At 34.9% G+C, this 23,182-nt stretch overlaps 1 protein-coding gene across 5 annotated transcripts in view; it reads left to right on the forward strand.

The window, feature by feature from the left end:
• Positions 1 to 21,443, forward strand: part of LOC100027095 (zinc finger protein 420-like) — a 35,076-nt gene extending 13,633 nt beyond the window's left edge. For all 5 annotated transcript variants that reach the window (XM_007477609.3, XM_007477610.3, XM_007477611.3 and 2 more), the window contains exon 6: positions 9,677 to 21,443. In XM_007477609.3, the coding sequence (XP_007477671.1) occupies positions 9,677 to 12,231 (2,555 nt within the window). In that variant the 3' untranslated portion in view covers positions 12,232 to 21,443. The remainder of the gene's footprint in view (positions 1 to 9,676) is intronic.
• Positions 21,444 to 23,182: the final 1,739 nt, after the last annotated feature.

The following is a 23,182-nucleotide window of genomic DNA, read 5'->3' on the forward strand; positions in this document are numbered from 1 at the left end:
TTGTTATGCAGCTCCTCCATTTCATCTTCTGTAATCTCAGCACCTACCAGTTCTTTAACCAACCCTTATCTGGCATAATCCTGACTGCTTCACTGTTCTGGCTGCCTTTCTGTAAATGTTCTCCCTGATTGGTTTTTTACTAAAAAGCCTACAGAATCAAACAGTGTCCTAGGGTTTGTTCTTATTTAGAGTGCGATTCCAATGGAGCCATCCTTTTCCTTGTTCTGCAAACCACATTTCTGCCCGCAGCCTACCATTTGGATTGCTATCGTTTGTTCTTGCTCTGCTCAAAATTTCCCATCTCTTTTCCCACCGAACTTGTTTGTGGGGATGCCTGCTTCAGTTTGTACTTGGAAATTGGTCTTTTAAAACTCTACAGTTTCAATCTTATTGGGTTGAATCCAACATTCTAGTTTGGCAAGGATTTTTCTTTTGATCCTGATTCTCATGTGATATGTTGAGTCTATCTTCTAGCTTTGTGTCACCTGCAGCTATGATAAGCATACCATCTGTCAAAAAGCCATTATTAAATAGTCCAGGGTGATTGACAGAACCTGAAGGCCCTGCACTAGAGCAGTAGTCTTCAAACTTTTAAAATTGTACATCAACCAGTCTGTTAAATAAAAAATATTTGAACATCTTCTCCCAAAGTATGTTAGTTATTTACATGTAAATTATATACATGTACTTACTATACTAGTATTTCACTTATTAATACAGAATACATGAAAAATAATATAAAAAGGGAGAAAAATGAAGTGAACATTTTAAGTAATTATTTTATTAATAATGTTTTTAGAATATTGCAATGGAATATGGCTCATTTTTTTTGAAAATCTTATTTTTAAGTACTTTGTGATAAAACTTTTTAAAAGTTTAATTCTAAGTTCAGTTCTCATAATTGAAAAAGATGCTTCCTCAGTGATGGAAAAGAAATTTCTATTCAAAGTAGTTATAAAATGTATAGACTATTTGAAGAGTCATAGCTATGTTACCAAACATTCCGTAAAGAAATGAATAGATGGAGTAATAGTCCAGTGGTCATGAATGAACTGTGCCAGTAGAATAAAAATGAAAATATTACCAAAACCAATTTATAGACTTAGGGCTATATCAATCACACTGCCAAAGAAATGTTTTACATAATTTGGCAAAATAGTAAATTTTATTTAGAGGAAAAAAATCTAGAATTTTAAGGTAAATAATAAAAATAGTAGTAGTGAATTGGGGTTAGAATTCCAGGCCACACATTGGAAAACAGAAATCATCAAGATCATTTGAAAATCAATGGAGAAGGCTAAGTTAAGGAAACTCAGAAGTAGTGGAACTAAACCCAGTGTTCAATAGACCTCCGAAGTAAATTGCCTGGTAAAGAACTCTGTAGTTGATAAGAACTACTGGAAATCAATCTGGCAGAAATTAGGTTGAGAGCAGCATTGTACACCATACTCCCCAGTTAAGTCAGAATGGATCTATGACTTGAATATTAAAGATCATAACATTAAATTTTTTTTCAAAGACACTTTCATACCTATGAATGGGGAGGGATTCTTGATCACACAAGGGGAACTTATATAAAGAAATGCTGATAATTTTTTGTATGCATTTATTTTCAAACCTACAACTTTGCAGAATTGATGGTTTCAATCAACTTTTTCATCAACTCTCTAGGGTTTTATATCATTTGTAAAAAGTGGTAATTTTGTTTCCTCAGGCAGCTCAGTAGATATAGAGTGCTGGATCTGGAATTAGGAAGACTTGAGATCAAATTTGACTCCAGACATTTATTAGCTGTCAACCTTGGGCAAGTCACTTAATTGCTTTCTGGCTCAGTTTTCTCAGCTGCAAAATGGAGATAATAATAGTAACTGTGTCCCAGGGTTAATGTCAGGATCAAATGGATAAATATCCATAAAGTGCTTAGTACAGTGCCTGGCATATAGTTGGTGACTAATAAATCTTCCTTCCATACATTTTTCTTCCTTCTCTTCTGCCTCCCTCCTTCCTTCTTTCTCTTTTTGCCTATGCTTATTCCTTTAATCTTTTGTGTCATAGGGTCTATGTTAAATGGTAGTAGTGATAATAGACTTCTCTGCTTAACAAAACAAGGGATAGAGTCAATTACAAAGATAAAATAGATTGTTTTCATTACATGAAACTGAAAAGCTATTGAAGGAACAAAATGAATGCAACTCAGATAAGAAGGGAAATGGTAACTAAAAAGAAACTTTATATCATATATTTGATAAAGACCTGATATCCAAAGCCATATAGAATGCTAAGAAGTAAAAAAGATCAAAAGCCATTTCCTATTGGATTAGTGGTCAAAGGGTATGTATAAATATTTCTTGAAAGAAGAATTATAGACTATTAATAACTATGAAAGAATACTTGAAATCATTAATAGAGACATGCAAACAGTAGTACTGAGATTTCCCCCCACACTCAAAAAGTTTGCCACAGTGACAAATATCAGGAATAGTCAATGTTGGAAGGGTTGTGGAAACTCAGGGACACCAATGTATATTGTTGGAGCTGTGAATTGGTTCAACTCTTTTAGAAATCAATTTAGAATTATGCAGATAAAGTGGCTAGAATGTCAGTACCTTTTGACTCAGGGATTCTACTAAGTATTTACCCTAAGATATCCATAAAAAGAAAGGGCCCATTGCCCTTATGGCAGCACGTTTTATGGTAGCAAAGAACTGGAAACAAAATAGATGCTCATTGATCAGGTAATAGATAAACAAATCATGGTGCATAAATATAATAAATGCTGTGTTTTCTGATAAGCATGATAAATGCAGAGAAAAATGGAATCACTAATATGAACTGATGCAAAAATGAAATCAGCAGAGCCAGGAAAACGAAATATGCAGTGACCACAAGTGTGTATGTGGAAAGAACAGGCACCACAAAACATTTAAAATATTGAAACAGAATGTTGCAAAAATTATAAAGACCAAACTTGGCCCCCAAAGAAGATAAATGAGAAGAAACTTCTCTCAGCTCCTTGCACAGGTGGGGATCCATGGGTGTGGATCATTGCATATAAAATAAAAAATTTCTAACTTATTGATTTGTTTTGCTGAATTTTTTCTATATTTCCTCTTTAAAAAAAAAAAAAGATATCTGCTACAGCCTTCTGGGAGGGGTGAAAGGGTAGAATATAGGGATAAACAGGAAGTACAAAACAGAAAGATAAATAGGGCCATATGTAAAAGGGCATCATTGATCACACATACTTCATCATGATGTTTGTTTTTTAACCCTATTCACCAGTTATGCAAAATATTTTAAAATTAAAGTTGATTAATACATTTCTATCTTCCTCTTGAAAGTTATGCAGGAGTTAATTATGATTTTTTTAATGGTAGATTCAGAAGCCACTGAAACTTAACTTAGAATTATGTTTTTTACATACATAGATATGAAATTTTTATAGTTCTTACAAGTATGAAAAAAATAAGAAAGAAAAATTTCTACCAAATTAAAAGATATATCAAAAAAGTTGAACATAGTTGAACATTGTATGCAGTATACCACACTCATAGTCCTCTGCTCTTGCAAAAGAACTGGGTATGTGTGTCTTTTTAATCTCTAATTAGGACTTCATTTGGTCACTTTAATTTCATATTATTGAATTCTGATTACTTAGTTGTCACTATTTTTTCTGTTTACATTGTTGTCATTCTGAATCTTGTTTTTGTAGTTCTTCAATTTGTATCAGTTCATGAGTCTTCCCACGCTTCTTTGTATTCCTTATTTTTTATAGCACAGTAGTACTCCATTGCATTCATCAGTCAGTTAAATAAATATTTACTACATGCTGGCTGTGTGCCAGAGGGTAGGGTAAGCAGTGAAATAAAAAAGGCATTCTAATGGTGGGGACAACATAGAAATAGTGAGATACATACTAATACACACCCCTGGGGACTGCATATTGATAGTTTAAAAATGTAGTGTTATCTTTGTTACATTGTGTTTTTTATTTATTTTGTTAAGTATTTTCTAGTTACATTGTAATCTGATTCAGGATTGACATCTCTGCCTTGCAAGGTACCCTAGTGTGACTGCTGCTCAGGAGAGAAATTAGGGTTAGATATATATAAATCCGAGGGTCACTGGCATAGAGATAGTCTTTGAACCAATAGTGGCTATTGTGATTTCTAAGTAAGGTAGTATAGAGAAAAAGAATTGAGGGTCCATGACAGAGCCTTGTGTGATAAATATGATTACTAGTGTGTCATCCATGGAAAGACTAGCATAGGAGACATGGAAGGAGCAGTTAGACAGAAATTTGACATGTTTCCAAAAGATGCAACATTATGCACAATTCAAAATTGTTCAATAAAAAATAAAGGGCTTATGGGGAAAATGGAGCATGATGCAACTCAAAAATACCATCAGTTGGCGGCAGCTGGATAGCTCAGTGGATTGAGAGCCAGTCCTAGAGATAGGAGGTCCTGGGTTCAAATCTGGCCTCAGACACTTCCCAGCTGTATGACCCTGGGCAAGTCACTTGACCCCCATTGCCTAGCCCTTACCACTCTTCTGCCTTGGAGCCAATACACAGTATTGACTCCAAGACGGAAGGTAAGGGTTTAAAGAAAAAATACCATCAGTGATACATAAAAAATAATAGGAACCTAATAAAAAATGGTAGCCAAGTTTTATATGTATTAAAAGGTTAAGAAATATGTAAATATGTATTAGACTAAATAGTGGCTTTCTTTTGCCTCAGGCTGCTGCTTGACCTGGAGGGTGGAGGCACTGGGTGCTAGGCACCTTGGCTGTGGTTGAAAGTAGAGGAGTCCTTAGGGGCTCACCCCAGCTTCTGATACACTAGAAGATATATGATAAATATTACACACTGAAAAAGAGCTGACCTTTTGTTCATGCCAGTGGTTTGGATTTACTGAAAAGTGCTATGAATTTCTACCTTCTCAAATTTTTTTTTTTTTGCAGAAGAAATTGTGTTTAAGTCAGCTTGAAATTTGCATCATGCTCAATATATTTCTTACTATCTTTGTCATGCTGAAAACATTTTCTTTTTGAAACAAGTTTTAAAATGCAACTGACTGCTATCTGGGATGAGAAAATGATCAACCCTATCAAATGCAGCAGAGAGGTTGAGAACATACCAAATACCTTTGGCAGTGAAGAGATCACTGGCAGCTTTGGGGAGGGCAGTTTCAGTAGGATGATGAGGCGGGGATGATGAGGGTTTGGAATAGAAGTGGAGGCATAGAGAGTAGACAGCCTTTCTAAAGGACTTTAGCCACAAAAAGGGAGGAGAGGTAGAGGACCAACTTGCTAGAATGGCAGGATTAAATGAGGGGTTTTAAAAAAATGGATTAGATAAGAGTGAGTTTGTAGGGAATAGGAAGAGAGACAGAGAGCCCAATATCGATGATAAAAGAATGGTTAGGATAGTGTATGTATTACCTGATCATTTCACACAGATAAGAATGTCAACAAATACATCGTAGAATTTGGAAGGGGTTGGGATATTGGAGAAAGAATTTGGATTGGCAAACAAGGACCAACTAACTGCCTCTTCATGGAAGGCCAGAGTAAAGGATTAGATTGTTAGTACACTACAGTGTGTTTGTTCCCTAGTTGATTAACCTATGTTGTTTCTATTTCTTTGCTACCACAAAAAGTGGTATAAAAGCACTACTGTAAATACTTTGGTGTATATAGAGCCTTACTTTTGTCAGTGATCTTATGGAGGGAATACCTAGGAGTAGAATATCTGGGTCACAGTGTATGGATATTTTAGCAATTTCCTTTGTATGATATTGGATTCACAGATCCACCAAACATTCGGTTAGCATGCTTGCTTTTTCACAATCCATTTTACATTGACTTCCCATCTTTTGTTATCATCCCACTTTTCTAAATGAAACCTTAGGATTAAAAAAAACACTTCATTTATCTTCTTAAGGATTAATATTCCTTTGTATGATTGCTTAACAATTTGTGATTCTTTTTGAGAAAAGCTTGTTCATGTATTTCAATCATTTATTAATTGGGGACTGGCTTTTGATCTTATATATATTTCTATTAGTTTACTATATATCTTACATATCAATCCCTTGTTAGAGGTATTTGATTCCTACCTTAGTTGTGTTTTCCTAGTTGTATTTTTTTTCTTCCATAGGTTTTTGATTTCATGTAATTAAAAGGATGTGTTTTATCTTTTGTAGTTGTATGTATTCCTTGACTAAGAATTCATCCTTTGCCCTCAACTATGAAATCTTTATGATAAGCTTCTCTTAATTTTCTTATGTATGGTCTTTAGTGGGATCATATATCGATTTTGAATGGATTATGGAATGTGGTAGGAGTTGTTGTTTTAAACCTAATTTCTGCCAAACTACTTTCTAGTCTTCAAATTCCTAGATAATGTGCATTTTTAGATTTGTTGAACACTGAGTTATTGAGCTAAGTTAATTCTGTGTCTTCCTTGTCTAGTCTGGTACATTGATATCTTTTTTTGTTTGTTTTTACCAGTGCCAAATGCTTTTTTATTGCTTCTTAACAATATAATTTTAGGTTGAGAAGTACTGTTTCTTCTTAATTTCTTCCTTCTTTCATTATTTTCTTTAAAATTTAAGAATTTCATTTAGATCTATAAAGTATCCCATTGGTATTTCTGTATAGCTCCAAATCTGTAAACTGATTAATTATTGCCAATTTTATTATATATGTTGACTTTTTAATTTTCAAAGATATAATCAGTTCATTAATCTTTCCTCTTAATCCATATTCCACATAATCTTGTCAGTTTCTAAGTTTTTTCATGACTGCTTGTCAGATTTAATTTTTAATATTTGATTCATAATGTGGCTCATGAATAATGTATTCAAGGAACAGAGGTATTGCTTTATTAATTTTCTTATTGGTCACTTATTATTAAAATATAATATTACTCATTATCTTTTACCAATTACACACACACACACACACACACACACACACACACACACACACACACATATATTTAAAACCCTGCCTTCCATCTTAGAATCAATACTGTGTATTGGTTCTAAGGCAGAAAAGTGGTAAAGACATTGGGAGTCAGTGAGGCTCTTGCCCCTAATTACATAGGTAGGAAGTGTCTGAGGCTAGATTTGAACCCAGGATCTCCCATATCTAGACCTGGTGTCCAATCTACTGAGCAACCTAGCTGTTCCCTTAACAATAATACCTTTATAGTAATCTTTTTTTTTTTTTAAACCCTTACCTTCCGTCTTGGAGTCAATACTGTGTATTGGCTCCAAGGCAGAAGAGTGGTAAGGGCTAGGCAATGGGGGTCAAGTGACTTGCCCAGGGTCACACAGCTAGGAAGTGTCTGAGGCCAGATTTGAACCTAGGACCTCCTGTCTCTAGGCCTGGTTCGCAATCCACTGAGCTACCCAGCTGCCCCCTATAGTAATCTTATTTTGAATATATTCTTCTATTTTGTGAATTTAGTTAAAGCTTGATCATTTAATCTGTAAATTGATTTCAGTTGTGCATACATAAACTGCAACACACTGAATCATACTGACATCAAACAACGAGTGAGGCTACTCTTCTGAGGATACCTCTTGGCCTCTATGTAGCACATATTATTTGACTTACATATTGAGTGAGGACACTAATGTCAACATGTATACTAAATATTTGTAAAGCTAAATACAAATAGACGTTCTAATATTCCCCTCCTCAGAGGCGGAATAATGTAATAGATAAGAGAACTTAATGCTGACCTAGGAAGACCTGAGCTCAAGTTCTATTCCTGACATATATTAGCTATAAAACCTAAATGACTAGATTATTAGAGGTGATTAAACTTCTCAATGTCTTGGAAGCTTTCTAAGATGAGAAAGTACAGAGAAGGTGATATCTTGGATTCATTGGTAAAGGGAGATTTCTCATGAGGGAGTTCTTTATATCCATGAAATTACAAATCTAGTCCCAACCTTCTCACCACAATGAATTGTTGCAAACAAACAGCTCTTGAGGTGAAGATACCCCATTTTGGAGACCATTGCATAGGAAATTGTTTCTTAAATTGGCACGAGGACTTTACTTAGATTCTGATTATTCATTGACTTCATCATTGTCTTTACTGTGCTCTTCTCCATCTTGGCAATATAGAGCATAGAAGATTTAATTTTATGCTGTGGAAAAAAGCCAGGCCAGTTATCCACAGTGTTTCCCTTTAATATTTGTATTTTGGCCCAAACATAATTTATCCATATAGAATGTTCCCCAGGAGGAAATTTCTTCTACCAGTGCAGATTGGTAACTACTGTAACATACTTTGAGAAAGTTGCTTGGATAGTGAGATTAAATGACTTGAAGCTAGACCATGTCATTCTTATTCTGAGGCAGCTATTCTATTCAGTATGATTCTCACTGGTCTGAGATTGTCAGAAAGCAAATTAAGTTAATCTTCCAGGATTTCATCTTGATTATCCCATGCTTACACTTTGCTCTAGTAGATTCCTTTTCCAGATTTTCAGTAACTATGCCAGTAAAAACATCTTAGTAGGGCAGGTAAGTGGCGTAGTGGGTAGAGAACCAGACCTGGAGATGGGAAGTCCTGGATTCAAATCTGGACTCAGACATTTCATAGCTCTCTGACTGTGGACAAGTCACTTAACCCCAGCTGCCTAGCCCTTACTGCTCTTCTGCTTTGGCACTGATATTTCTATTGATTCTAACATAGTAAGGGTTTAAAAAAAATAAAATAAAACATCTTAGAATTTCAGCAGGAATTGAAGGAAAGCTTACTGTTTGTAATTTGTCTCTATTCTTCCTTTGTTGGAGGAAAAATTATATTTTGAGAAACTTATTTCTTTGCCACAAGTTCTCATGTTCTCTTGCTTATCACTTATTCTATATGTATTTGTATAGAAATATTTTGGGCCAAAGATTTCTATTTCCTTGTCTTTTGGAGTTCATTAAATCCATGATCAAGATACTACCATTATAGTATTTTAATCAATTCCAGAAATAGACCATTCCATTTCTACCTTCATGACCAGATTTTCTTTTCCAAAATCTATTCTTTCCTTTTATTGCCTTCTATTGCCAAGACAGATAAAAACTCTTTGTTCTTAGAGGTTTTGGAGTTTTGCATACGACTTCATTATTCCCAGCGATACTTCTTAGGTTCTTGCGACTTCTTTCATGAATCACCAGATTTAGGTAGTAACTATCAAGTTTTGACCAGTCTTGTAAGTGTGTTATTTTTTAGATTCATACTCTGGAAAGTCAATATATATTACTATGTTTGTTATTGCTGACAAATAGCCAGCTTCATACCCTTCACAAAGTCTGTAACTAACATTTTATGTCTGTTCTTCTTTAGACCATTAGTGGGTGGTCTCCTGTCATCATCTTTTAATTCCCATCATGATTATTTGGAGTAGAAGTTATGTGCCAACATCATAGGTTATAATTCCCCATTATTTTGAAATAGCCTTGTATCTTGCTTATTCCCTACTGTCAAAGAGTCTTTCTTAAAACCCTTTCTCTCCTGTGTCTTCATTCTTCTACATTCTAACAAGGATACCACTCACCTTTTCCCACATCCTTTTCTTTATTTTCACCTTGAAACCTTTCCATTTTGCTTTCCTCATAGAACATTGAATATTGACACCTTTTTTCCCCCTAGATTTTCTTCATGAATATAATGTATTTGGAAGACTTCCTACTGGAGAGAAACCACTTGAATTTATTGAATGTGGGAAAGCAAACGATCTAGGCCAAGATCAAAAAATAAATACTGGAGGTACATCCTGTTGCTGTAATGATTGTGGGAAAGTCTTCGGTCAGAATCAACACCTTAAAATACATACAATATTTCTTACTGCCAAGAATTCCTTTGAATATGATGAATGTGGGGAAGCTTACCTAGCTGAACATCAAAGAATTCATACTGAAGATAAACCATATAAATGTAATTTATGTGTGAAAGTCTTCAGCAGTAAGCATTACTTAGGGCAACATGAAAAAAATCATACTGGAGATTTACTCTATAGATGTAATGAATTTGGAAAAGCGTTTAGGAAGAAGGGAAACATATATGAACAGAAGAGAGATCAGTGTGGTGAGAAACCCTACTTAATTAATAAATATGGGAAAGCCTTTACACCGAAGAGAAGCCTAAAAATCCGTGACATAATTCATACTGGAAAGAAGTTCTTTGAATGTAATGAATGTGGAAAGGGCTTCAAACATCGATCAGTCCTTTTAAGACATCAGACAAGTCATACTGGAGAGAAACCTTACATATGTAATGAGTGTGGGAAAGCCTTCAGCCAAAAGGGAAACCTTAAAATGCATAAGATAATTCATTCTAGAAATAAGCCCTTTGAATGTATGCAATGTGGCAAAGGCTTCAGGAATAGCTTTTCCCTTTTACAACATGAGAGAGTTCATACAGGAGAGAAACCTTTTGACTGTCATGAATGTGGGAAAGCTTTTAGCCAAAAGGCAAACCTTAATTCACATAAGAGAATTCATACTGGAGAAAAGCCCTATGCATGTAATGAATGTGGAAAAGCCTTCAGCCAAAAAGCCAGCCTTAATTCACATAAGAGAATTCATACTGGAGTGAAACCATATTCATGTAATGAATGTGGAAAGACCTTTAGTCAAAAGGGAAATCTTAAAATGCACATGATAACCCATACTCAGAAGAAGCCCTTTGAATGTATGGAATGTGGGAATACCTTTAGAAATACCTTTCACCTTTTACAACACGAGAGAATTCATAATGGACAGAAACCCTTTGAATGCAATGAATGCGGGAAAGGCTTCAGACACATTTCAGTTCTTTTGAGACATTATAGAAGTCACACTGGAGAAAAACCCTATGAGTGTAATGAATGTGGGAAAGCCTTCAGCCAAAAGGGAAATCTTAAAATGCATAAGATAACTCACACTAGAAAGAAGCCCTTTGAATGTATGGAATGTGGGAAAGGCTTCAGGAATAGCTTTTCCCTTTCACAACATGAGAGAATTCATACAGGAGAGAAACCTTATGTATGTAATGAATGTGGGAAGGCCTTCAGCCAAAAAACAAACCTTAATTCACATAAAAGGATTCATACTGGAGAAAAAGCATATTCATGTGATGAATGCGGAAAAGCTTTTGGGAATAGCTTTTATCTTTTACAACATGAGAGAATTCATACTGGAGAGAAGCCCTTTGAATGTATTGAATGTGGGAAAGGTTTCAGGTACATCTCAATCCTTTTGAGGCATCAGAGAACTCATACTGGAGAGAAACCTTATGAATGTAATGAATGTGGAAAAGCCTTCAGCCAAAAGGGAAACCTTAAAATGCATAAGATAATTCATTCCAAAAAGAAGCCCTTTGAATGTACGGAATGTGGCAAAGGCTTCAGGAATAGCTTTTCCCTTTTACAACATGAGAGAATTCATACTGGAGAGAAACCTTATGAATGCAATGAATGTGGAAAAACCTTCAGACAAAAGACAAACCTTAATTCACATAAGAGAATTCATACTGGAGAGAAACCATATGTATGTAATGAATGTGGGAAAGCATTCAGCCAAAAGGCCAGCCTTAATTCCCATAAGAGAATTCATACTGGAGTGAAACCATATTCATGTAATGAATGTGGGAAGGCCTTCAGCCAAAAGGCAAGCCTTAATTCACATAAGAGAATGCATGCTGGAGTGAAACCATATTCATGTAGCGTATGTGGGAAAGGCTTCAGTAATAACTTTTACCTTTTACAACATGAGAGAATTCATAGTGGAGAGAAACCTTTTGAATGTAATGAATGTGGGAAAGGCTTCAGACATATCTCAGTCCTTTTGAGACATCAGAGAAGCCATACTGGAGAGAAACCCTATGAATGTAATGAGTGTGGGAAAGCCTTCAGCCAAAAGGGAAACCTTAAAATGCATAAGATAATTCATTCTAGAAAGAAGCCATTTGAATGTATGGAATGTGGGAAAGGCTTCAGGAATAGCTTTTCCCTTTTACAACATGAGAGAATTCATACTGGAGAAAAACCATTTGAATGTAATGAGTGTGGGAAAGCTTTCAGCCAAAAGACAAACCTTAATTCTCATAAGAGAGTTCATACTGGAGAAAAACCCTATAAATGTAACCATTGTGGGAAAGCCTTCAGCCAAAAGGGAAGCCTTAATAAGCATCACAAAACTTGTAGGGGAGAGAAACACTTTGAATAAAATGAAAGGGCATTAGCCCATAGCCAGAACTTATGGTATAATTCAGAATACAAATAGACCCTTTGAATATAGTGAATTTGAAAAACTTCACATAGTTCATTGGAAGCATGGGATTCGTAACAAGGCATATACTCTATGATTCAAATAAATGGAAAACTTGCAGCTGGAAGGGAAAGCAATATACACTAGAAAACTCATATTTGAGAAATATTTTTCATGTAATGAGTTGGAATTTTTAAGGAACTTGAGACTTAATGCTGGACAGAACATGTGAATGTACAGAATATTGAAAAGATTTCATGAGAATAAAAGCATTACACATCAGAAAATTCATACTGAAGGCAAGGACCTAGTGTAACAATTGTAAGCAAACTTTTGAAAAGTAGAAAGTGGATCATAAGAGACTTCATACTAAAGAGAGAAACCTTTGGATATAATGAAAGCCTTCAGGCCAAGTCAAACCTTTGTTATACATCATTCAAGCATTAGGATGGATAACTTTTGAAAAAACATTTGAGCAAACCTTCATCTAGAGGAAACAATTTGCAGAACATCAGCTAATTCATACTGGTGAGAATCTCCATATATGTAATGAATAGATCATGTCTCATCCCAGATATCATGCTGGAATTTAACTCTGCAAGTATATAATGGAAGGGAAAAGCTTTGGAAATTTCTAGTCATAGAATTTCAGAGTTGAAAAGGGCTTTAGAAACCACCGAGTTCAACTTCATTTGAAATAAAATTGCCCCTATGTCATTTCAAATTACCACCTGGAATTTTTAAAAAGATTTTTAAAGAGGGAGAACTTGCTGCCTCCGAAGGCAGTTGGTTCCCTTTTTTGGATAGGGATAATTATTAAACCTTTTTTCTTTTGGAAAACAAAACCTAAAAAACACTTTTTTTGAGGGGGGCAACTTTTCCCTATTCCTCCTAGTTTCACCTGCAGCCAATGAAAACAAGCATAATCTCCAATGACAACAAAACAGATATTTGAAGATAGTTAAGCTGTACCACCACCACCACTGAAATTTGTCTTCAAATAAAACATCCTTAGTTCTTTCCATTCATCCTTATGAAGTAAAGGTCATTCATCTTCCTGGTTGCCTTTTGCTGCACATTCCTTAGATGATTCTAAAATGTGGTTCCAAAATGTGCTAAAAAAATAAATATTTACTATAATGCAAATAATATGCTAAGTGCTAGAGATAGAAATGCAAAAGCAAGATAGCCCTTGCCTTTAAGGAACTTATATTCTAATTGCATATCAAAATCATATAGCTTAGGTGCATGTTTACCCAGGAAAGTTATGATGTGAGAAATCACAGGGATGGTGAATGGAGCTGTAGAAAAATTGGTCAACATGCTCTTTTTAGTAGCAATAACAACATTAATTTAATTTTCAGTATGATTTCTGAGCTGGAAATCCAGACAGCAGGAAAGAAGGGGATGAGGGTATGTGCTGCAGGTGGCAAGATTACTGTTGTAAATTATGAAATGTGACTAGGGTCAGCTAAGCTTCAGGGTGGGAAATCCAGAGATGAAAGATGTGTTTCAGTTCTGATGACTAGTCTTGATCAGGAGTACTTAGCTTTTTTTGGTTATGTGGACTCCATTGGCAATTCGATGAAGCCTATGGACCCCTTCTCCAAATAATGTTTTTAAATGCATGATATAAAATACTTAGGATTATGAAGAAAACCCATTATATTGAAATATAGTTATCAAAATTTGTTTTCCATCCATGTTCTCAGACCTCCTGCACCTTATTCATTTAGATGTATAACTTATACTAGATAACCTATTCAATAGGTTAAGAATCTGTGCCCTAGATTTGCTATGGGCAGAGTTAACAATATGGTAATATCTCCTTCATTCTGATGATTATACTTCTCCTTGTGTTGTCTAAGATGAAATTAGCATTTTTGGATATTCTTTCATGATGCTTGTCTCCTACTGAGCTTATATTCCACTAAATTCTCCAGATATGTTTCAGGTCAACTGTTTCTCTGTTGTTCTCAGGTGTAAGATTTTATTTACATGTTCCTATAAAATTTCATTATACTTAATTTGGACTAATCTTTTTTGAAATCCTGATTAGGTGATCCACAGTGTGTGTTATTCTTCCTGATTTTTGTCATGTGTTTTGATAATCATGTCTTCTTAAGCCATTAACAAAACATGTAGCCCAGGATTCAGCATAGATCACTGGGTCACTTTATTGGATATCTCTTAAATTGACAAAAAATTATCAACTGAAATTGTAATTTACCCAGTTCTGAAGAGGTTCTGTGAAATTTCATCCCCAGCTACAGTAATGTTCCTTGAGAGAGAAAAATGTTTCTTCTTTCATTTGTCTTTTGGGTAATATATAGCTGCTATCCAGTGATGTTGTTGTAGGTTCTAGGGCCTGGGAGATGAGGAGGGACAATATGACAGACAATTCTATTTCCAAATTATAAATGGTAAAAGTTTGGGAGGTATACATACAGAAGAGTTTGTGTTGTCCAAGTGAAGAAGGATCATTAATGTGAGGACTGGGAGAGGTTTTAAGAAAGAGATGGCCATAAAGTATAGGCAGAATTTCAAAAGACAGAACAGTTTGAATAGAGACATTGATTGGGGCAATGGCTCCTTTGGAGCTTTAATGAGCATAGGGAGTAGTCAGAGTAGAGTGTGGGTTTAAGGGGTAGCTGTGGTGTGCTGTAGGGGGCCACATTTGATAGTTTTTCAGACCCAGTTGGTGAGTGATTCTGTCTTGTCAGGATTAATGCTCACTTCTTATTACAATACGGTGTGACCCACCTATTTGGCAGAAGTTTTGGACTTAGTCCACAAATTTAAGCTAGTGGCTTTTAGGCAGTGTTTTGGAACCCTTTAACTGCATGGTCTTCTAGTTAGAAATCACCCAGGTGGACAAGTATCTCCCATTAGTACATGACACCAATCACTTTCAGTATAAGCTGCTGAAAAGTAGTAGAGTCTTCTGGGCAGCCTTTTCTTGTTTGTTAGCCTGTGCCTTATTTTGACTGCTATGACCCACCTCACAATTCTGAGGCACTAGTGAAGTATTTACCTTTAGCAGTAAGACTAATGGATGGTTCAAGTCAGCATTATTATGGTTGTTGTCGTGGTGATTATTATTATTATTATTAATAGGCTCATTTATTTTCTTGTCACTTTCTGATTCTCTACTTAAATTGCAAAGTGCAACCCCTCTTTGGGGAGATTTTTCCCAAGTAGAAGAATCTTTTGCATTAGATGTTATTTTAATGCTCTTTACTTACATGTTAAGAATTGATCATATTCATTTTGGAAGACTTAAGAACTCGATAATCAATGCAATGAGCCACCACAACTCCAGAGGACTGATAAAGGAGTGTGCTACCCACATCCTGAAAGGAGGGATGGACTCAAGATGCATAATGAGACATATATACATTTTTGGAGATGGTTAATGTATGGATATGGATTTGCTTGACTGCTTATTTGTTACAAGGATTGTGCTTTTTGTATTGCGAGAGAGGGAGCTTGCAAAGAAAAGAAAGATGAGACTCAATTGCAGTATTTTTTTTTAATTCTCAGAAGGACTTCAAAAGGAAAAAAGAAAGAGAATAGCTTTCAGAGTAACATGGTGAATTGAGTATATTCTTAAAAAAAATAAGTTCTGTATGATAGCCATTCTCATCTTTGCATATCCTGTTTTTCTGTTCTATTTTGCATATGGAAATATTCAATTTCTCTTTGGAATCCATTATATTTCTAATATAAAAAGAATATAAGCTACTGGAGGGCCAGAGTATTTCATTATGGCTGTATCCCTATCCCCACACAGAACAAGTGCTTATTAAATAATTTTTTTATTTTTAAGAAAGATCATAGTTTTCTTTGAAACATAGTCACTTGCAGCTTCATATATTTGCATGGTAAAAGCCCAGTAGGTATTTTCCCGCCATATAACTTCTGTAAAAGGCTATGTATCCATACTCTAAAGGTAAGAGTAGCACTGCCGAGGTCATTCTTGAGCTTTATTTGGATCCAGAATGAGGAGTTTGCTCATCCTGAGGTAACTGCCACCTTCCAGTGTCACCTCCTGTAATCTTTAGATTAATTATGAATGTCAGAACATCAGAGATTTCCTTCTCTTTCCCCCAGTGAGCACCTCTTTTTGCATCTACTAGAGGTGCTTAATATATACTAAAGGCAAGTTACTGTAGAGACTACTCAACTTGAGAAAGGACTGTCCTTCAATGCAAACATTTGAACTCTGGCCAGTGGGTCCTCTTGAACAGTTAAGATCAGACAAAGAGCCAGCAAAATTTACCTGGTACAAAATGCTATTTTGCAATCTCCCAGCTAGATGATATTTTGCAATCTCCCAGCTATATAAGAATACTGATGTTTCTGTCAGCGTGGAGAAGGCTGGCCAAGGAACACTCTACTGGACCCAACAATGAACAGTTACTATATCTTCAATTGAAGTTTATATATCTTTAGATACTTTTGTCATAGAAGTCCTGAGTGAGATTTGGTAGATTCCCAGATAGTGTATATATTTTGTAATTATTTTGAATGGAAGTCCACTCTTTATTCTGCTAGATTTTGTTAATGTACAGAGAAACTGATGATTTTTCTGATTTTGTCCTGTTTTTTCACTGAAGTTATTGTTTTAATTTTATATTAAATTTCTAGGCCTCTTTAAATAATATAATCTACAAATAGTCATATTTTGTTCCTTCTTTCTCTGTTTTCCAAGTTCTTTTTGTCTTCTTGCTATATAACTAGCTTTTCCAGAACTATATAAAAAATAGTGCTAACAACTTGTCTCTGATCATAAAATCCCCTGGTGTTTCTCTGTCATAGATGATGTTTGCTCTAAGTTTTATACAGGACTGAGGAAAGACGTAATTGTTGTTAGGCTTTTTCAGTGTCCTAATGTGACAATGTTGTATTTTTGTCAAAAGCTTTTTCTGTGTTGATATAATCTTAATTTTTTTGTCATAAATATATGGTGAATGCAGTGATTAATCATGACTTCAGAAAATATAGATGATTAAATTAGCTGTGTTAGGAAACTGCTGGAAACTGTCCTAAACATGGGTAAAAACAGCGGTATGAATGCTGATTTTACACAGGGAGTGGTTATTAAATGGATTTATTTTATAAGGATACAATTGTCAAGCACAGGTCAAAGATGTGTTCTGATCTGATTCTGGTGAATTCTGGTCTCCCTTTTCCTCCCTTATTCTCAATGGAAACAGATTATGTTTAGTGGCAAAGAATATCCCATGCTGGGTGCCTTTATGTATTCAAAGGGCATGATGCCTCTACTCAGGATGGAGTCAGAGAAACTTTTGTGTTTTAGCTTCCATGGTGGCAGAGGACAGTCCAGAAGCTTTCCTATTCCCATTTAACTCGAATTTTGAGTTCTACCACAACCTATTGAAACTCCATCTGTGCCACAGAACCTTGATGGACCCAGGTTATATGGCCAGACTGACCGCTGCCTAGCACACATTATTCTCTCTTCTCACCTCTTGCCAAAAAGCTAATGGGGTAGAAAGATTGAATGAGACGGGTTTTCAGACATGGCCAATTAGTTGGTTTGCTTTCTTTGGCTATATTTGTTTGTTTCATGGAAAAGATATTTACAGTAACTTAGCAGGTAGTGACAGATGCAAAATTAAATGAAAGAAAAGAATATCAATAAAAAATTTTAAAATAGAAAAAGAAAACAAGTTAAAAAAGAATACAAATGACAATTTTATAATTACCTGGTTATATTTAATATACTTAAAAAAAATAAAACCAGAACTTCATATTTAATCTTCTTTTTCCATTTTTGTGTATTGAATATTTGGTGTTTATATATATATTCATCACACATACATATATTTACACACATACACACACATACATATATATGTATATATAAATATATGTATATGTAATCTTTCCCCTGAGTTTTGGTCCCACATAGCAATTGCCTACTGGAAATTTTTTCTTTTTCATTCTTGGCAACACTTCTTATTGCTTTTCTAATTGAAAAGGAAAAAAAAAACTTAAAGCCTTTTGTGACAAGCTCTCTAGCTGGCCATTTCTAAAAATGTGTGTCAAATTGTGCAACATGAATCCATCACCTCTCCTAAAGAGGTGGGTATGGCGCTTTTTTCATTGTTGCTCTGGATTGTGGTTTGTCAATGCATTGTCCAGAGTTTTTCAATCTTTGAAAACTGTCTTTACAATGTGTGGTTGTGTAAATTGTTCTGGTTCTGTTCATTCTTACCAATTCATACTTCCCAGATTTCTCTAAAACCATCCCTTTAATCATTTCTTATAGTGCAATAATCCATTACATTCATATGTTGTAATTCGTTCACTTGTTCCTCAAATAATGGGCACCCCTTTAATTTCCAATTCTTTGCCACTATAGAAAGAACTACTATAAATTTTTTTGTACATATGGGACTTTTCCCTTTTTCTTTGATCTCCTTAGGTTCTTAGGTGGCTTAGTAATGGCAGCAATGAGTCAAAGGGCATACACATGATTTTGTTTTGGTTTTCTGTTTGCTCTTGTTTTTGTTCAGTTGTGGGGGGAAGGGATCCAGGGATATGGTCTTTTCTTACCCCCAAGGAAAAGAGGATCATTGAAACATGTTTAAAATGCACAGAGGACAGCAAGAGGAAGGCCAGAAGAATCACAAGCAAAACTCTGAAAGAAACATATTGAGTTTATTATGTATTTAAAATGAAAAGAAATCTGTATGTAGTAAGATTCGACTTTTATATATAGCCTTCTCTGCTCTGTGTACACTGAAGACTGAGCTTTATATATATATATATATATATATATATATATATATATATATATATATATATATCCCTCTCTGTTCTGTGTTCACTGAGGTGCTCATTTTAGTTGGTTTTAGTTCATTAAATTAAGAATAAAAATAAAGTCAGGAAAGAAATGGTGTGTGGAGTTTAGCAACTTTGGGGAATAGTTTTGTTGCTTTCCATGACTGTACAAATTTGGAACTCCACTAACAAAGAAGGACTATGCCTGTTTTCCTGTAGTTACTCCAACAACTGTCATTTTATTTTATTTTTTTTAATCATCTTTGCCAGTCTGATGGGTATAAGATATATACACAGTGTTGTTTTAAATTGCATTTCTCTTTTAATAATTTGAAACATTTTTTCATATGACTTTTGATAGTTTAAATTTCTTTCTTTGAAAATTGCCTGTTCATATACTTTGAGCATTTATCTATTAGGATATGACTCTTGTTCTTATTAAATTTGAAGTGGTTCCTTATATATCTTGAATATATGATTTTTATTAGAGAAACTTCATATATTTTCTCCGTTGCTTTCCTTTTAATTGTAAAACTTTCTGTTTTATCTTATTTGATCTTTTCTATTGCTAATTTAATCATGACTTCATCCCCTACCCATACCTCTGAAAAATATTTTCTTCATTGATTCTTTAATTTGTTTATGGTGTGACCTATATCCAAGTCATATATCCACTTACATTTTAAAGATGTTGGTCTATGCCTAGTTTTTACCATATTATTTTCTTTTTTTCTCCAATAGTTTTTGTCCAACAGTGAACCTTTCCTCCTGGAGCTGGAGTCTTTAGGATTATCAAACATTGTTTTTGTATTTTATATATGGAATCTTTTCCATTGATTGACAAAATTTTTAAATCAAATCATGATTTTGAAGGAGTAAGCATAGAAAAAGGGAAAGCAATTGCCATCTTTTGCAGATGATATGATGGTCTATCTAGAGAACTCAAAAGAGTCAATGAAAAATGTATAACTCAAGTGAAGTGTTAGAATTTGAAGTACATCCACATAAATCAACATGTCCATGTATTGCCAATAAAATCCATTAGACATGGATAAAAAAATTCCATTCAAAATAAAATGAATAAATATTTGGGAGTCCATCTACCAAGACATGTGGGAATAACCTGAATACAGCTACAAAACATTTGACAGAAATAGACCCAAGTATTGGAGAAATTTTAATTCCTCATGGGTAGAATGTGCCAATCATAAAGATGAAACTGTCCAAATAACTGCTTATTCAGTGCCCTACCAATCAAAACTACCAAAGGATTCAGAGCTAGAAAAAATGACAAAAGTCATCTGGAGGAACAAAAAAGTCAAGACTGAAGAGAAATAATCAGAAAAAAGGTGGAAAGGAAGTGATCTAGTAGTACTAGACTTCAAACTATATTAAAAAAGCAGGAGTCATCCAAATTATTTGGCACAGATACTAAATTTCCAAATGGATGTCCTGGAGGCATTTAAGACTCAAAATATTCAGGAACAAACATCTTTTCCTCCAGACTTTTCCCTCTTTCCTGTATCTGTCTAGGATACCACCATCATTCTAGGCTACCAGGTTCATAACCTGGAATTATCCTTGACTCTTCACTATCCTTTTTGTCACCTGTGTATTTTTTAGCCTTCAGAGCATCTCACTCTTATCCAACCTTTTCTCTGTTCATTCAACAGCCACCTTCATTTAGGCCCTCATTACCTTTCCTGGATTATTACAACAACCTCCTAACTAATCTCCCTCCCTCATGTTGTTCTCCATTCTGGTCCATCTTCCACATTGTTGCAAAAGTCATTCTCCTTAAGATGAGATCTGACCATATTACTCTTTTCAGTCAACTGCAGTAGCTTCCTGTTGTCTCTAGGATAAAATATAAACTTCTGTTTAGCTTTTAAAGTACTACAAAATCTTTCACCTCATTCCCCAATATTTCAATCCCCATTGGTATTTCTCTCCCTCACACTTTGCAGTCCTGTCAAACTGGCCTCTTCTCCCACATGACACGCCATCTCATATCCCTGGCTTTTGCTCTGGTTGGCCCACATGCCTGGAATACATTCCCTCCTCCCTGCTGCCTGGAGTCCTCTTCCTTTAAGATGCCACTTGAGCACCATCTTCTGCATGAAGCTTTTCCTGATCCCCCAAACTGCTAGTGCCCTCCCTCCACTACTTTGTATTTAACTACTCTGTATATATTTGTATTTATTCAGTTTGTATTTATGTTGTATACATTTATATATGTACTTGTCTCCACCATTAATATGTAAGCTCCTAGTGAGTAGGGATTGTTTCATTCTTTGTATTTGTATACCCAGTGCCTGGCACATAGTAGGTGTTTAATAAATACTTGTAGATTGAAATGTGTTAAGTGTCTTTATGGATGAGTCTCAAATTTATGATTACATTTTTTAAAATTAAGAAACTTTTAAAAGAAATTCTAAAGACCTAGAAAAACTGCCCCCTTATCTTGAAAGTAACCTGTAAGAAGAGCATGACATGTTTTATAATGCCTGTACCTACCTTTCTTCCAAGATATTAACCAGCAATAATTCAAATTCTTCAATAAAACCCCACTGGAATATAGAGTTGAACATTGGGTTTTGTTTCTCTTTTTAGAGAGAATTTGCTGACAATGGGGAATTGGTAGGACCACTTGATTATCTGTCAACCCCTTGGAATTATTTACTTGAACCTGAGGACTTTGGATTCTGCAGATTCCCTGGGGAATCCCTGGGGGGCATGCAGTTAAATTGATAGAATCCTATTGGAAAGATAAAATCCCTCATTTAATTATCTGTTATAGTGGGGATTTGGTAGCCACCATTTATTACACTCAGGAGTATTTGTCCATCAGACTAGATTAGAGTGTTGTTATATTCTAAATCCAGTCATTTAGATGCATTTTTTTGCTTTGAGAAAAAGTTTCATTTTGTCCTCTTCAGATTCAAACAAATGAGCATCTCTTAAGTTAGGTATTGCAAATACAAAGGGTTTTTTTGTTTTTGTTTTTGTTTTTAAAGTAACAACTAAACCCAGTTCCTATGTTCAGTGAGTTTCCAGTCTTCTTGGGCAATCAGGAAAGACATTTGTGGGCAGTCTTGGTGTCAAACTCAAATACAAATTGATCCCTATGACTTAATTAGGAAACCACAAGTTAATATTTTCTATGTTTGTTATATTTTTATTTATTTTGTTAAAAGTTTTCCAGGGAAATTTTAATTTGATTTAGGGTGCCCTTAGGACTTTTGCTTTTTGACTTTAACATGTCTGTGGGAATATAACCTGTACACTTATAAGGAAATACAACATACTTTAAAAAAGCACAAAACAAGGAAAAACATTAAATTAAAAATTAAATCTCGATAAAATATATGTTTTAGATTTATTAATGATCATTAGAAATAAAGAATAAAAGGGATACAAAATAAAGACCACTTGCCCATGGCTGAATACCATTTCAAAATCCCCACTCACCACCACCATGCTCGCCAACAGGGCCAAGGGTGGGACCCTCTACATCCCCGCATAATATCCCGTCTATAGGAAGTACATAATGACAGAAAGTCAGTGGGCTCCTGGGAAATGTAGTTCTTTTCTAGGCTAACAGATTTTTCAATTATACATTCACTCCTGATGATTGATTTGGGGGGGCTAGTCTCCCCAATTTGATAATTTAATATAATCAACTTTTAAATTACAGTAATCTGAGGATAAAAGGGAAAAGAACAAACCCATGATTGCTAGGTGCATTGACAAAAAGCCAGTTAGGGGGCAGTGCCCTTCAGCATAAGAGTACACATACAAAACAAATGCATTCAACCCCACACAGTTCAAATCACCACATCCCAGAGTTCACTTTGGATCTTCTGCCTCAGGGTGTTGTCTGTGGAGGCATCTTCATGGTGCCTTCGCCAAACAGTTCACTTTCTGGATTTGGAGAGGTAGCATATTTCTTATCCTAAAATTATTCTCAAAAAGAATTTAAGCTTTGCATTTTAAAATAATAATACATATTCCACCTGATGAGGGTGTTGAAAAGCACAGGGATCACTTAGGGATGCATGGCTGAGTTATGAGGTATATGAATCAATTGGCAAAA

This window comes from Monodelphis domestica, chromosome 1, assembly GCF_027887165.1.
Source record: "Monodelphis domestica isolate mMonDom1 chromosome 1, mMonDom1.pri, whole genome shotgun sequence".
NCBI lineage: Eukaryota > Metazoa > Chordata > Mammalia > Didelphimorphia > Didelphidae > Monodelphis > Monodelphis domestica.